This window comes from Agelaius phoeniceus, chromosome Z (genome assembly GCF_051311805.1).
Source record: "Agelaius phoeniceus isolate bAgePho1 chromosome Z, bAgePho1.hap1, whole genome shotgun sequence".
NCBI lineage: Eukaryota > Metazoa > Chordata > Aves > Passeriformes > Icteridae > Agelaius > Agelaius phoeniceus.
In genome coordinates, this window is record NC_135303.1 from 61,979,136 (window position 1) to 61,996,598 (window position 17,463).

Here is a 17,463-nt window from a genome sequence, read left to right on the forward strand (position 1 = left end):
GAATAAATAGGAAAAGAGACAATATTAAAAATTTTGTCAGAAACAATGTCATAAGTCTCCTTTTGAATGGAAAGACATCTTTTCAAGTAACTTTTTAGATGGAAGAGAGATGGGAAGAAGGTACATTCCCTTGAGGACTGACCATTTGAATGGAATGATTTGCCCTTGGGGATTGAATTCTCTCTGGAGTCAGAGAAGATCTTGCCTGCAAGTGAGAAGAAAAGGCCAGTGGCCACAGTAGTCAGATTCCCCTGGGATCTCTTTCCCAGCCTCATCTATGAGTTTTATCCCAGCACACACTGAGTTTAGCACAGGATACAGCTGCTCAGAGAATGATCCTGAACAGTGGATGAGACATTTGGATGGGAGGAGGGAAGAATTATTTCCTGACCGAATGGGACAGCAATGCCAGAGTTTCATCTAGGTCTTAAGTAAAGGTCTGAAAGGTACAACTTAGAGTGGTTAGCTTCATTTTTGTCTATCACCTATGAGAGCCAAGAATTTTATGGTCAAAAACAGTGATTAAACAGGTGGTAGGTGGACCTTTTGCCTTCATTAGGTCTTGCTGAGAACCTTTTTTTTTTTTTTTTTTTTGGAGGAGAAATAGAGCCATCTTCTCAGTTGGACTTAGTGCATGCTAAATCTCCATTGCACCTCACTATTGACACTATTAAAGTCAGTTTAAATAAGGGGTTTAAGCTAGGACACAACATTAATAACAATAGGTGACTATGTTTTCCTTTTTCTCAAAGTATGGAAAATAAATAAATTCTCAATGTACCTGTTCAGAAGAACAAACCCAAACTTTTCATTTTGCCTGTCTGCTACTTAAGTAGGACTATTCATTACTCAGGTTTGTCATTTAGGTTTAAGTTTTCTCAAAAACTGAGCATGCATGCATATGCATGTGTATGTGTGCGTGCGTGCATGTGTGAGTGTTCCACAAGATGGGAAAGGTAATTGAGCCCCATGAATAAATTTTAAAACAAAATAATATCTGCTCAGGGTGACTTATAAATAAATATGAGGGAACTATTGATGTCAAGTGTGATCGTGCCATTTGATTGCAAGTTAAATCAGTCCAGATTTAAAAACGTAAACTCCTTGATTTGTATGGAGCAAGACATCTGTAGGTGGTTTATTAAAACCTGCTGATGTTTCCAGAACTAAATTTGTGCAGATATGGGTCTCTGGGTAGCTGTATGGAAAAAGCAGAGAAATACTTTTTGTCTGGTTACCTGACTTCCGGCCCTTGTACAGGTGTGCTTGAATAAATTAACATCAGTTACCTATGATGAGCCACTGTAAACATTATCAAGGGAGGTGAAGATGTGAGAAATCTGTTACCTGCCTCCTGTTATCACCTCCTTGACACAATCATCCTATTGGGCTTGGAATCTTCTGCAAATAAGTTTTTAGAGAACTGTTTTCTATAACTGCTCTCAATTCTAGCTCCAAGAAATATAAGACTTCGCATCAGTCCATGATAATTATTACTGTATTCCCCAAATATAATTAGCTGTCACATACAACTTGGATTTCCTCCAATAAGAACAAGAAAATCCAGTTTTAAGACATCGGGTGTTTGATGAGCCATTTGTAAAGAGACAAAAATTGTATCTGATACATTTTAAAAAATATAAACACATTTTACACCTGTACTATTGCTTCTGGACGTGATGCAGTTCACAAAGAGACTAGCTGCATATCCAATACAATTGAATGAACCATTAGGTTTTCTCTTGCAGAGACACTAAGATGTGTGTCATTGCTAATGTTCACATAACTCTTCCTTACCCAAGAGAAGCTGTATCATAAAGAAACATTTTGTGCCACCCATAACACAGATCTACTGATCTAACCTCTTCCATGAGTAGTCATGTTGAACACAGACTGCCTGTCATATTGCATACTCACCAATGTGAACAGAAGAAGCAGAATTAAAACTAGAATGCATATAAAAATGTCTTCACAAGATGTTTAAGTAGATTTTAAATAAGATTTTTAAATTTAAAAGAAAATAAAAAAATTGAAGCATGAGTCTACTTATGTGAGCAAATATTGAAGCATCAGTTCTGGTGTGGAGGGAGTTTTTCCCGACTACATACAGTCATTTATTTTGGATTTGAATTGGAGGTGGTGGTTGTTTTTTAAAACAACTTGCTGTCTACATTTTCTTGTTCTGCTTTGGTATACAAAATTATGTCACTAAGAGAGGGAGGATACAGTTTTTTATGCAGTTCAAGAAGCCTCATTTTTATATGAACTTGCAAATGAGCCAAGATATTTTCAGTGACCTGAAAAGTTTATTTAAACAAACTGCTAGACCAGGATTAACATAGGTGGGAAGCATAAGTAAAACTTTGAAAAGACTAGCCAAAAGCAGAACATGGATTGAGCAATATTTTTGCCTGGTATTTATTGTGACAAATAGTGTAAATGTTTAATGTGTTTTGTCCAGGTTTCCTGCATAAGTTCTGTGTGTTTTCTGTTTGGTGAATGAGATTATCTGGGAAGACAGGACAGGGAACATAACAGCCTATCATAATATCCTGGTTGCCCCTAGGTTCCTAGAAAATACTGGAAGAACCACAGATTTTCCAGAGAGAGGGAGACAATTCTTTTCCATTCATCTGAGTAAATGTAAAGCTGTTGCCCATTTATGAAGATGCCTCATCTTCCCTCAAGTCTTTTGGAAGTGGGTTAAATAAAACATCTACCCACATAAGTTCCTGCAGGGAAAGCCTCTAGCTGTTCTTTTATACTTAAGAGCAGAAGGTTGTAAGATTTCTGCCACAGTGAAAGAAGCTGGAGTTTACACATAGAAGATAACACCAGGACACTGCATCCAAAAGTCTGGTTGGAACAAGACACTGCACACTCTCAGGTGCAGGAGTGTGGGGAGAAATAATGAACGGTGAGGGAAACAAATTTGTTACTGCCCTTTGGATTTACAGCTTTCAGTGAAGGACAGAGACAGGCAGGTAAATGCTGTCATACATACAATCATGATCCATTCATTTGTCAGCTGTGCATGTCTGTTTGAAAAGAGAAACTCTCAATTCAAGAAGTAAACTTTTCATCAGCTCTTATACCCTGACCAAAGCTTATAAATAGCTGAGACCATTTTCTTTTCCCCATAATGACAATGCTGCTCTTTCCCCTAGATTTGAGCTGTTTCATTCATTGGAACATGAACTGAGTGACTGTGTTGGGACATATACGAATTAATGTGAGTAAGAAAATTGGTGAGGCAAGTCTTATGAATGAAAAAAACAAGCAAACAAACAAGCACACACACACAAAAAAGCCCCAAACAAACCTGAAAGAGGGAAAATTTACCATGTGTAGATGCCTCAAAATAGCTATAACATTTTGTTAAATGATAGTGTGCCAGTTCTGTCAGTATATCAACACAGAGGTTGACATTTCAAAATGTATTTTGAAGTAGAATTATGTAGCAGGTGATCAGTATGTTAAAACAAAGATCATTTGGATTTCTATTCAATTGCTTTTTGACTACTGAGGCAGGTGAGAGAGGAGAATTTTCCACTGAAATACATCATAGTAAAATATGTTACTCAAAAACAGTTGTCAATTTATGGGCTCTGGGGAAAAGAAACTCAAAATCCAACTTCTCTAAACCTGGAACATTTTTTATGATTATACAAGCTGCTAGTCATTAGCAAATATGACAGGGAGTAAAAGCAAATTTGTGAAGTAGAGCCTATAGTTTCAGAAATATACTGTTCAGTTAGAAAATATTAGTGGTAAAACTAAAAATACTGCTCACTGCTTATCTCAGAGTGATCCCGAAGGAAGACAAAAAGAGTTATGAGAGAGAATTGAGTGCTCCACAGTGTCAAGGAAGAGAGCCCTGTATAGGTACTGCAAGTGCACTGCAAGACACTGTGCACAGCTTTTTACTACCCCTTAATCCTGACTAGCAGTACTAGAAGTTTGCTATCCTTTGTCTCTTCAGGCAAGCAGTGCCACACATCATGTACCAGTATTTGTGATGCTATGCTGTAGTACCTCAGTAGAAACCACTCATTCACGTCCAGCACGTACGCATAAAATGTTCTCTAATGGTACCTCTAGAGGTACCTCAGATGGTCTTTTGGGACCTGAGGTAACATAGGAATATCTCAGGTGAGATACCTCTTATGGCTCATCACAAGTTAAAATTTTAATGGCAAACATTGGATATTTCCTGACAACAGTTTTAAGCCCACTGCTTCTAAAAAAAAAAATCTAAGGCTTTTTGTAGTGCTTCCTGCTTTTCAGCAACATCTTTTAAATGAGCAGTTTGCCATGTGCTAAGAAAACTATTTTTTAAATTATTTTTTAATTAAGAGTCTATTTCACATTTAAGCTTGCCCTGAATAGTATTGCTTTAAAAGATCTGTCTAAGAAATAATTTAACATTCTTGCCATGAGGCACCTTCAAGCTTCATATAAATGGACCTGGAAAAGAAATGAAAGGGTTTTAGATTTGCCAGAAATATATGCTCCCATAAAGGAGAAAGAATTGCAGGACTTTGTTGGCATTGTGAATAAATGTAAAATGGTTTGTTTTGTGTGGGGAAAGCAGGGGAAGAGAAGGAAAGAATAAGATTGTAATAAGAAGATATTTTTTTATGTCACTTTGGTTTTCTTTTTTTTTTTCTTTTGAGCAAAGAGGGGTAAGAAAGTCCCAAGCTGTATGTCTGTGTCAAACTATAAGAGGCTAAAACACAAAATGTAAATTATAGGGTTTATAAGTTGTTATTTCCAATGTTACTGAAATTTTTTTCAGTGCTTTACAAACTTTATTGCTTATTTTATTAACTAGGGAAAAGTGTTTCACATTTCCAGTTCAATACATTTTTTTCCCCTTTCTTTCCCTCTTCCTCCCTCTCTCCTTTTCTTTGTTATGCCGGAATAAAGAAAGTAATTACAGTTCAGCCACTTACAACAGAAAATACAAATGGGACATAGTTAATTTTGCTGCCTGTAAACCTTAGGTTGTAGTTTTGTGTTTTATACACAATATGCGGAAATAAAAATAGACCAGAGGTATGTGTGCCTGTGGATGCGTGTACTGAAAGAAAGACATACATTATGTTATTAGATAAGGATGTAAAAGTACAATGGATAGAAAGAGAACTTGGATTCCCTCTCAGATGGTAAATGAGCCCTTTTTCAAGATGAAGATGCATACAGATATATCTACTATATATATATATATTATATGTTATGCAAGACTGAGAACCAAGATTTCATGAGGAGGGGCCCTGGCAGGAATGATAACAGATCCTGCACTGGATGTCTCTCAGGTCTGATAGCCAGATAGGGGAACAGCACTAATTCTGTAGCCTTTTTAGTCTGTTCTGTCACAGAAGGGGCACTGCTGGGTCAGTCAGCTCACTAGTAATTGTGTTTTACAGACTTCTAAAGCAATTGGCTCAGTCAGTCCCAATTCAATAAAAGTGTAGAGCGAGAGTGAGAGCACTTTTGTTCTATTTTTTACTTGAAATTATTTCATTCAGCAGTCTGTCTTTTTTATTACCAGGATTTGACATTAGCACTCCAAGCTATATTAGCATCCATTTCAGCAGTTCAGTAATGGTATTAAAAAAACACTTAACTTCAACGGTGAATGGTTGTATGACAGTACCATAAAAATCCACATTAAAAAAAAACGTATGTATTTGTCCCTGCAAATTATTTTTCATTCGTTTAACCACTTCAAAACTACACTCTCTTGACTGGTGTTTGCAGGAGCTTTAGAAGCAAGGAAGGCTTGAAAAGGGGCTGCAACTGCAGCAACAATGGCATAAAGAGAAAAATTAAGACATTTGAAGAAGAAGAAAAATGTGATAGGAACATGCAAGCATACATACATATACAACAAAGACCTTTCATTTTGAGTGGGTGCCTGTCATTCATCAACTGAAGTAAGATTTTTAAACTCAAATCACTCGAGGTAAAATCTTTGGCATCTTCCAGATTTCTGGGATTTAATTTTGAACCCAGCACTCTCCAAGCTTGGGACGGCAGCTTAACTATCTTGGCACTGCAGCGCATTCATAAATGACTGCATTAGGTTCTAAATTTTGATTAAACATTCTGTAATTAATCAATGGTAGACATGAAGCAGTTGGCAAGGTCCAGAGCTGCAAAATGTTTAAGACATAAAACATTACAAAGTAATTAGAATGTGCTCCTTCAAGAGAAGGATTGCCTTCAATAAAGAGGTAAATGATAGCATCATGTTTATTGTGGACGTAGGCAGCCAGTGCAATATGATAAACTGCAGGAGATACACGTATCAGTAATCATCCACATTATTAGTGTCATTAATCATAATTCTAAAAATATGACAGCAGCAGCCAACTTTTTGACCAATTTTGCCTCTGCCTGTTGGCCGTTATAACTTCACTAATAGACTGCAGAGCTCCTGTGCCTGGCAGTTTGCATTGAGAATGGAAGGTTAATTATATTTGAGCTGCTGATTCCTTCTCTCCTCGGAAAAGACTGAGCACTTTGACAGTCCCAGGAGCTCACTGCTGTTAAACCAGTAAAAGTACTTTATTGAAATTTTCTTTGTTGGTCAGGAATGAGTAGATGTTTCAAATGAGATATAAGCGCCAGGCTGGGACAGCCGGTAATGTTTCTTCCAAAATAATCCTTGGACAGCAAGCTGAACTTAGATACCTTTGCACATTCTCCTGTGGATGAGTAAAAAGTTGAGAATTTAATAAATGCTGACAATAGCACGTATGGAAGGATCTCAGAGGATTGAAATTATTGAGAAGTTGGGGCATCAATAAAAGGAGGTTTTAGGATAATCAGCTATCTGTGGACCTGATAGAGGTCCTTATTTAGTAATTTAAAATTACTAATAGAGGAACCCTATTGAAATGCCACATCATATTTGGTTTTATAGTTCCTCTGGTATTATATAAACAAAACCAGCATTTTTAGACAAACAAACATTAGGAATGAGAATTACTATTGCATTTTCATCAAAATAAATGGTTTACAGATTTGCTGTGGCACCTGAAATTGTACAAAACTATCCCTGGACCTCAGGTTTTATTATTATTATTATTTTGAACTTGAAGTTCAATCAATAAAGAATCTGTAAATCTCCTAAGCAAACCATGAGATAATGTGTTGCTGTGCATCAACATCTAGAGAAAATATTTGGTTTGAAATAAGAGCTAGGGGAAAACTAGGAAATCTATCTGAATTTTTTCTTTATTTGTGCATAAACCGAAACTTGGGGTTCGGTAAAATTCATGAGTGGCATGCTGAACTTTAGGGTCTGTTTGTCAAAACTTGCAAAATTATCACTTTTGGCTCTAGCAGTAAAATTAAATGAAGGATGAAAACTTCTGATTGCAAAACTTGGTTCATGTAAAATTTAGATCATTTAGGTTTGAAAAGAAATATTAATACATGTATTCTTCATCCCTTCAGTATTTCTTAAGGGAAAATGCATCTTGTGTCAAGGACTAGCAAATACTTCAACAGAGTGGATATGAGCACTTCATGCATGACTGCAGTACACTGCACCAGCTAAACTTCTCTGTAGAGCTTGTGTAAATTGTAGAAAAAGCTTTTGAGTGATAGACAGCAGTGCTAAGCACCTGTTATGCCCATCAAAGGACTTTGTCATATGTATAACGACTTCTTGTGCCTGTAACATTGTGACACTGCGTTAGTTCACTTAGAAAATATTCTGTCAGACAAATCCTCTTATTCTAAACTTTCTCAGCCAGTCCAGATATTAGACAAGAGTTCTGGCTATTTTGTAATGAGTCTGTTTTGCTTCCAGGCAGCTAGTAAAGTGAGAGGTTGAAGTGTTGCAACACAGTTTTGATCGTTTCTCAGCAACTTTGGCAAGTATGCCAGTTGTTGTGCTTTTCGTTTGTAACATCTTTTGATCTTTAATGGACAACAATAGTAATATATTAAAGAGTTCACCATAACCTCAATGCTTCTGAGCACGCACAACTGTTGTGAAGGCGTAATTCTGTTCACGCCATAAGGACCATTTCATTAAACACCTCAACAGGTGTGTACTGAATCATTGCACCTTTCAAAAGTCCCAAGCCTGACAGATTGGGTTTTTTTAATTATTTGGTAGCAAAAATTGCCAACAAATATCAGTTTCATATTTAACCTGAGTATTTGCCCACACAATCAAATATCCTGCCTTCCTAAATGCTATCACTGCATTAACATTTTTTATGCATTCCATGGTGATGATAAATTGTTTTCTGACTCTAACTGTGGATTAAGTATGCAAAAGGCATGTTTGCCACTGCCAACAAACCAATAATTCTCACTAACATCTTCAGAGTTACAACATTTATAAAGTTGCAAAGTGGAGTAAACAAACCATCTGTTTGGCTTTACCATATATGTCATGCTCTCTTATTAGCATATTACAATTCATTTAGTAAACAAATTTGGTGATTTTGTTCATGTCAAAGTTAGAGGGAGCTTGAAGATGATTAACATTCCTGGGACAGGCACATTAATACATTGCTTCCTCTGCAAAGTTAAATGGCTTCTCAGGAGAATCACCCCTTGTTGACAAGATGAGACTGTCAATTTTGTTTGCCTGCCACATTAGGGGCCGTAAGGGGATGGGAAGCTCTGAGAAAGAGGAGCAGTGTAGGCAGCATAATTCACTGTGAATTGAAAAAAGAAGTCTAATTCTGATAAATGGTCGACCCCAATACATCCTACCTGTTATTACAACAGACGTGCCGTATCTGTGCAGTAAATTAGTTAAACCCCTAAAGAGTTTGATAGGAGCTTATCTTCAAGTGAATAATTTGAGTGTAGAGGGAGCTGTCTTCGTGACCAGTGTGAGTGATTTGTTTCATATTGAAAGGGATTGAAATGACTGGGCTCCACATCTTTAATTTGCAAGAACTTACTTGTCCTTTATTTCCTGTATTTAATAAGCACTGGGGTTTTTTACTTTTTTTAATAGGTGCTGAACTGTATTTTACCTTTTGAATTTTCTTCCTATGAAAGGTTAATATTTTTCAGATTCTATGCAATTTTAGGCCTTAAGAGCTGATGCTATTACCTTGCTCATGTAGAAATGCCATAGTTTTATCAGGTAGTGTAGTATTTTTGCTTTGACTCTTTCTGAAGTGTAGCCTCTATACCTACTTTTCCCCTAACACTCAGAGGCAAATTAAATATGATCAAATACATGGAAGCACTAATGTACAGACTTAAACTTTGTCCCTGTTCAGATAAATGTGAATTTTATAATTTAGGTCAGATCAGGATCTCAAACTGTTACAATCTTTGCTTAGATTTATGGATTTTTTTTCTTTTTAATTAAAAGAACACAAAATAAAACAAATCCTGTATCAAAGACTGCTGATAGAGTGCCAAAATTAGAACAGTAAGTGAGACAATAATTTCTTTAACAGTTTCTGTTACTAATTAAATTCCAGGAACTGTTTTATTGTTGGTTCTCGTAAACAAATGGGAGAAATGATTGCTGCTTCTTTCTTGAAGAAATATCAGAATTGAGGCCATTTCTTTCTCATAAATATGTACACTGTTATATTTAGCCAGTGTCTTACTTTCTGGTTCTTTGATTTTAGCTGCATGAAACTCAGCACTTTCAGTCTGCAGAGATTCTGAGAAAGCATAAAATTCTGGGTTTCCATAAAATTCCAGTTTTCCATTGTGTTCACCTATTCTGGGCCTTTCTATGAGTTTCAGGCTTAAACAAGCAGGAAAGGTACATGAAATTGAGGTAAGAACATGTTACTAAATTGTGTTCGCAACTAAAATCATGTGAAAATTTAAAACAAAACCAAAAGTCTTAATTCTCTTTGCCTTTGAGGTGAAGAGAAACAAAGAAAACTTTCCTTTTACACTTCATTATAGGTAAAAATGTAGGCTGAATACTGAGCTGAAGAAAAAAATCTCACAGGAGGGGTAATGAAAATTTCATTGTTTATATTTTAAACCAGATTGATAGAGCTTAGTTGTAAACTAAGTATAGCAGGAGGATAGCTTTTATGGGGCCTGTACAACCAGAGCAGTAACTTCCATATCTAGCTTTAATAAGAGGTTCATCAGTTTGTACATAAATCACCAGCCAATTGTGTTCTGGCCTTTGATTTTCTAACAAAATCTTCTCAAACTGCTGAAGATTTTGCGTTTTCAGGTTTTATAACCCAATAGTAGCTTCTGTCTTCTTTAAAAAAAACAAATCTACTATCACTTGGAAAAAACATAATTAGACAAAAAATAATTTTATGCTTTCTTTACATGCATTAAGTCTCAAAATATAATTTTATCGTGTTACTTAATGCTGGGATCACTTATTGATCTTGAAACAAAGCCGAAGACTGATGGCCTCCTGCTGTCATGTTCTGTTTGTGATTTCTTTGCAGTGTTAGAATGGTAGGGCTAGGTGGTATTAATTTATCAAATCATGTGTTTGCCAGAAAAGTCACATTCAGAATATCTGAAATGTACATAATTGGGATGGTGGCTTTCTTGGAAATATAGGAAGAATGGTTGTGGCTGGATACAATTAGAAATGTGGAAATAGTTTCAGAATTTTAATGAACAATACAGCTTACTTCGATGATTGACTGAGATCTTTGTCAGGGAGCTTTGTCATTTACAGTCAGACAAGAAGTAGTAGCTAGAACATTTAACTGGGACATCAGTTGGCTTGGCTTTTCTGTCTCACTGCATCAAGCAGTGGAAAATGGGTTTACACAGTCCCTAAAAAATGTGCATCTCTTTCATTCTCACTTCTTTTTTCTCCCTCATCCCATAATATTTAAGTATAATCATACTTTCCTCATGCTAAAATAATTAATAAAATAATACTATATGCTTAATTTTCAGCAGCCTGTCCTGTTCTGAGCTGTGAACATATTCAACCTAATTTTTCATGTAGCTGGTTTTGTGCCCTCTATAATGCTCACATCTAAAAAAACCAGCTCTCTTAATCAGAATTCTCTCTCTCTGCTCTGTGCATCAGAGATGAGGTTTGCCGTGGTGCAGATAGGACTGCAGCTATGGGCGCATCCAAATTTGGCCTTGAGTCATCCATAGGACTCATGCCAATTTCTATACCAGGACAAATTCTACTCTGATAAATTCCTTCTCACTCACTTCAAAATGACATTAAAAGACTGACTAAATAAAAAAACTAAACTAAAGTGGCCATTACATTTTTTTTTTCCAGCAAATGGACAGTAAATTTACAAAATCAGATTCCTTGACAAGTGTAGAAGGAAACTGCTAAAGAGATCCCAGTCAGGATTTTTATCTGTGTAAATAGAATGTACGTTTAATTGACCATATTTCCTAGGTTTATAATCCCCTTCCTTCAGTTGGTGCATAGTGCATCTGTCAGTAAGAAATTTGCAAGTAGTAGGTGGGGTGTAACCAACAATGAATTCTGTTAAAGAAAGAATACTTCCATGAACTGTGCAAGAGAAGGAAAATAGTACCACAAGTGGGATCATGCCCAGAATCAGGGAGCTTCTGTAACTGTTGTAGGATTCTGCATTGCACTGCTGCTGATATTCCTGTCTGAAAAGGCAGCGGTGAACTCAGAGGTTGACATTTCACCACAACCACACATCTTATGTGTATGATCATTATCATTATCATCCTCATGGCAGAACTGCTCCATTCTTATGGCCAAATTCAGTCTAGTGAGAGCTTTGCACACACTTTTGCCTTCCATCTAAGTCATTAATTAACAGTAACTTGGAAAGTGTGGTATTTATGTCAAAAAAATCAGATATTCTGGGTCCTAGAATTTGCTCAAACTTCCTTGCCACAACAAGCTACATTTCAAAGCATCTTGGAAAAAATACCCTCTTCATTTTTATGGGTATCTGACATGTAGTACAGACCTCAGCAGGTATTCGGAAATTCTTTGCCCCAGACAGTATTTTCAGAACCAACCCTCTTCACCATCCCTTGTTCCCTAGGAACTGATGGGTATAGTAACTGAAGCAGAGTGAGATATGCCTTTAGTTAAACTCATTTGATGGCATATTTCTGTCTGGAAGACTTCAATCACCAGTTCTCTCAACACAACATTTCTACTGTGTGGATCAAATGCCATTCTGGTAGTTGATGTACAAATGAACAATCTGGGAAGTCCAGAGGCTTTCAATAGATTTAATTAGGTCAAATATTTTGTTTCATACACATATATTTATTTCTCCCAATCATTTATGTTCTTTAAGGTCTTTTCCCTGCAGATACAGCAGCAGTTGAAGTGTTGCAAATGACACCAGAGATGGCCCTAAATTAGCTAGCTGAGGTATGAGAAGTAATGAAGCCATGGCAAGATGAAGCTCAACAGGTTTTGGCACATTTTGCTTCAAGATTTTCTGTCTGTTTGATGGCAGTATTCATGTATTGGCACAAATCACTCTGCCTAAGCTGTGCCTCGGCTTACTTTGGGACCACTGTTTACACATACCGGGGAGCAGAGGAGAAAGACATAAGGAACTGTGTAAATCACATCAGGGAACAGAATAGCTGAAGCAAGAAACTTTAGGTGTCATGGGGAGGAGCGGATGAAGAATATGACAGGTGGTTAGCATTGGCTGAGGGCTCATAGGGGTCTCCTAGGGTTTGGGAGTGACAAAGCAGAGGAGAAGGGGTTGGATTAGGATGGAAAATGTCTGTTTGGTATGCAAAAGGGGGTCTGAGACTTTAGGGTTTTTAACAAGATCTCAAAACTTCAGTATCTAAATAAATGAATTTTTTTCACAACTTATACCTCCTTCTCCACTAGAATATTTTCACATATGATATTTAGGGACAGTATTAAGCACAAGTGAAATAGATTAAGAAATGAATGTAAAAGAATCAATTCTTTTGAACTGTGGTTGCATAATGGAAATCGACTGCTATGAATGAACCTATGTTCAGAAGTTATGAACAGCAGAGCTAATGCACTGCCATGAGTTCATCTTTATTATTGCATTACACCTGAATCAATTGATAAAGTAGCTTCTTTTTAAGGCTAGGAATGGCACTTAATTGAATAAAAGTCAATGTAATTATATTAGGAGAATCCAACAGTACTGCTGACAGCGGAAAAGGGACACTACTGAGCAGGGTGCCAGAACTGGTCCACACATTTCTGCACATCGTTTGCCTGACAGATATTATGGGCTGGTACATACTTTAACTAGATTACTGATTGTTACTGCTGTAAGTGAGAATTTAATAAGGGAGGCATCTCTTCTTATCAGAGCATCAGCAGAGTTTGTATCCTTCCACTGGTCTTTCTCAGAATGGCCTTTATCTATCTGGGGCTTGGTGCCCCTCTTTAACATGGCACTTTATTCTCATCTCTTCATTTAGTGAATGCTGAAGTTTTTTTCACTGCATGCCTGACTGTTGTTTTTCTCAGCAGAAAACCAAGGAAATAGAAGGCACAAATGCATGGAAGCAACAATTACAGTTATCCTAACTAGCTTGTATGCTGAAACAAATTCCCATAACACAGGAGTGAAGAGGGGAGAGAAGGGGAGAAATTATAAGTACACACATGAGTACTTTATGAGTAGTTTTCAGTTAGCCTTATGATGATAAGCACAAATGTGCTTTTACAGTCATTTAATAACTCTGGTCAGTGTGGACAGGCCTTCACAGTACGCGTTTCCTGTACTGCACTTAGCAACTTTACACAGAGCTATATTCCATCTGAAACCAGAAAGGCAAGGGACCATCAGGACCACTGTTTATCATTCATGTATGTGCACTGCATGCATCTGTTCAGAACTCATTTGTGGATAATAATCGGTATGGTGTGAATATACTTTGATTAATTTGCTTTATGTTTTCTGTATTGTGTGATTGAGTCAGTATCCATCAGGACAACAGTATAAATGATATTACAGCTGACAAAAACCAGGTTCACAATCAAGACTTTTTTTTAAGTCTGTGTTTTATTGGTTTCAGATTTTTTTTTAACCAGATATGTCTGGATTGGAATGTGAATTTGTTCTCTCTCTCTCTCTCTCTCTCTCTCTCTATGTCTCCTCCCCCTCCCCTTTCTTTCTCTTTTCTCCGCTCCTCTCTCTCTTTTGTGATCTCAATTTAGCAAAAGATTAGAAAGCTGATCTTATCACAAGGTAAGCTCAGCCTTCCTAAGTGCAGTGTGGGGATATGCATAATTACACTTCTATGCCTCAAAAAAGCAATGGTGCTATATTTGCTTGTGTGAAAAGAGTATTTCCCATGTGGGACAAAACCAAGAAATACTCTCCACTTTTTTTTCGCCCTTGCCCATACCTCTCAACTGTCTCTCATTAGGAGAGAAATCCTCTGTTCTAGATCACCCCCTTACTGGAATAATTGCAAGTACACACAATTCAATTAAACTACATTTTAGTATCAGTTTTATGTCAGAGAACAGTTACTTGCATTTGCAGATGAATGGGACAGATTAGTTCTATTGCTGTTTGTTTATTCCCTTAAGTTATGTGCAACAGATAAATTAATCACAAAGTGTCAGAAAATTACAAAGATTTACTCCACATCAATTTAATCTTCCTACATTTGCATTTGTTTTATTTATTTGCATTGTATTGCTGTACCATGTTTGGGACTTTAGTTGGTTGAGAGGTATGTTTTAAAGGGTTTCTTAAAATAAAAGCTTCCAATAAGGACATATTGCTAATAGCTATTGTTCCTCTTCTCCCTTTTTTGTTAATGAAGGACCTGAATGTCTGTAAAATATTTGATCATTGTTATGTCTTCCCTTGCCAATTTTGTACCTAGTGCTTTTTGCAAATTAAGCTATTCCTATGTTAAAATTCTCTCTTTCTCTCTCTCTTTCCCCACCCTCCTCCCGCTCCCCACCCCCCTTCTTCTTTTCCCTCCTACATTTGGGCTCTGATCTGCAATTTATAATGGGCAGACAGACTGGTGAGTCTGCATGTTGTAAATTGCGGGTTTGGGTCCTTAGCTTGCAAAGAATGTTATGCAGTAGAACTTCGCTAATTCTTTTTTTGCTGACTCGAAATTCAAGTCACCCTCCAAAGAAACTGAATAAATATTTGTCATTTCCTTAGCAATACTGCACATTCTGAAAACTGAACCCTAAAGTTTTCTATTACTGAAAACTTTACACTGATTTCCTATACTTAAGCACTTCAGCAAAATGAGCATGTTCTGTGTTCAGAGGTCTTTGGTGTCCGTCATGTTTGTTGGTTGCATCATTAATTCAGAAAATGCAGATTTTCAAAGAGGGTTTCCTGACACTACTGCAAATCAGTGAGGTTCTACTGCAGTGGATGAATAAAGCCTATGCCAAAAGTGGAGAGTAGAATGCAGTTTCAAATAATAGGTTATTTTGCACATTTACTAACCCAAAGGCTTACATTGTTTGCAAACGTAGAGCTGTATTTCTTGAGAGCAAAGGCCCAGATCCTGTAAAACACTTTAGAGTCTTTTAATTTGCAGCTCTTGGGATCTGGTTTAAAATCTACCTCCATCAGTAACAGTTTTCCATTGTCTTGAATATCTGCAGTAACTTCAGCAAATACCTAAACCAAATCATGCTTAAGTTTTTTGATTAATTTGAGGCAAAATTCTCACTGCCAATAATAGGGATTTTTGCTGGACATTACACTGCTTGAGTCAATCAGCACTGCATGCAGACAGTGCAGGGAAAAGGAAAGGAGGAGTGGCAGTGACAACTTAGAAGGATGAAACCACTAACTTTGATTAAGATTTTCAGAAACTTACATGAAGATTTCAAAGACTTGTTCTCTTAAACCCCTCAAGTCTTCTTCATCTTGATTTGGCCTGATTCTGGATCCCTTTATACAAGAATTAAATTACCAGAATCAGGACCTCTGACAATGCCTTATTTGGTTACCTTTATTTTACTTTGCTCAGGTATTTCACTTACAGAGTTATGTGAGTACATATATATATATATGTATATATAAACATCTTTTTATGTATGTATGTATGAATAAGTATATAAAGACATGGCTAGACACACATTCCATATATTAATATTTTTGCCTCTTGAAGAGAAAGAAAGTCAGCAGGGATTCAGGAATCAAGAAGATCATTTTGTACTTTCTGCTAGTACAATTTATTGGTTTTTAAATTTCAAATAAAAGGCCTGTAGCTGCTGTTGTAGTCTAATGCTGAGGAGCAGCAGCTAACAAGAAAAACAATAAGGGGGGGAATTTGCTTGTTTTGTTTAGTTTTTATGTTGCAATTTGCCCACTTATAGAAAGACTGAAATTTCCGAGCAACATGGATAGAGGACATTTTTATGAGAAATTATCAGTAAATCATAATTTGGATTTGATGCTTGTTGACTGTATGTTTAATCAAAAATACTGTACATTTTTCCTTTTCTCCCCTCCCTCTTCCTTTCCCAGACACAGTGCTAACATAAACCTGCACCGTAAACTGTTGACCAAAGAACTGGATGACATGGGCTTGGACACTTCACAGCCTTCTCTTAGTAAGGACCTCCGTGATGAATTTTTGGTGAAGATATATGGCGCCCAGCATCAGATGGGGCTTGACATAAGGGAAGACACCTCCTCACCTGCTGGCACTGAGGATTCCCATATGAATGGGTACAGCAGGGGCATGGCAGAAGACTATATGGTACTAGACCTGAGCACCACCTCCAGCATCCAGTCCAGCAGCAGTATCCATTCCTCAAGAGAATCTGATGCAGGAAGCGATGAGGGTATTCTCCTGGACGACGTCGATGGGGCAAGTGACAGCGGGGAATCTGCCCACAAAGCAGATGCCCCTGCCTTAGCTGTAGGTATGGGCACCGATGTCCCAGGATCCCTCATGTTCAACAGTGTTTCGGTGAGCAACGGTGGGATAATGTGTAACATTTGCCACAAAATGTACAGCAACAAGGGAACCCTCAGAGTGCACTACAAAACAGTGCACTTGCGAGAAATGCACAAGTGCAAAGTCCCTGGGTGCAACATGATGTTCTCCTCTGTCCGTAGCCGAAACCGGCACAGCCAGAACCCCAATCTGCATAAAAACATTCCTTTCACTTCAGTAGATTAGGTCAAAAGGTCAAGGATGGACACAGCATAATGCCAGCTCTCAGAGAGGGCCCACTACATCTGAACTGCCATATACAGTCTCCCTTTATATATATATATATATATATATATATATATATATATATATATATATATGTATATATATACACACACTCATAAATATACATATATATATATAATCTTTTCTTTTTTAGCAAAAGAAAAAAACACCAGGTGCTTTTTCCCCTTTCTTGGTTGTTGGGGTTTTTTTCTTTTTTTTTTTTAAATAGAAACAAAAACATAGGACCTTTAATTTGGGGGAAGAGATTCTTCATAAAAAAATAAACAAAATAAAACAAACAAACAAAAAAACAAATAGAAAAACTGCGGTTGT

General features: G+C 37.0%; 1 protein-coding gene across 1 annotated transcript in view; it reads left to right on the forward strand.

Moving 5' to 3' along the window:
* The window catches only part of BNC2 (basonuclin zinc finger protein 2), a 98,037-nt gene extending 80,946 nt beyond the window's left edge, over positions 1 to 17,091 (forward strand). Inside the window, exon 4 of the mRNA XM_077172189.1 lies at positions 16,431 to 17,091. Coding sequence (XP_077028304.1) covers positions 16,431 to 17,091 — 661 coding nt within the window. The remainder of the gene's footprint in view (positions 1 to 16,430) is intronic.
* Positions 17,092 to 17,463: the final 372 nt, after the last annotated feature.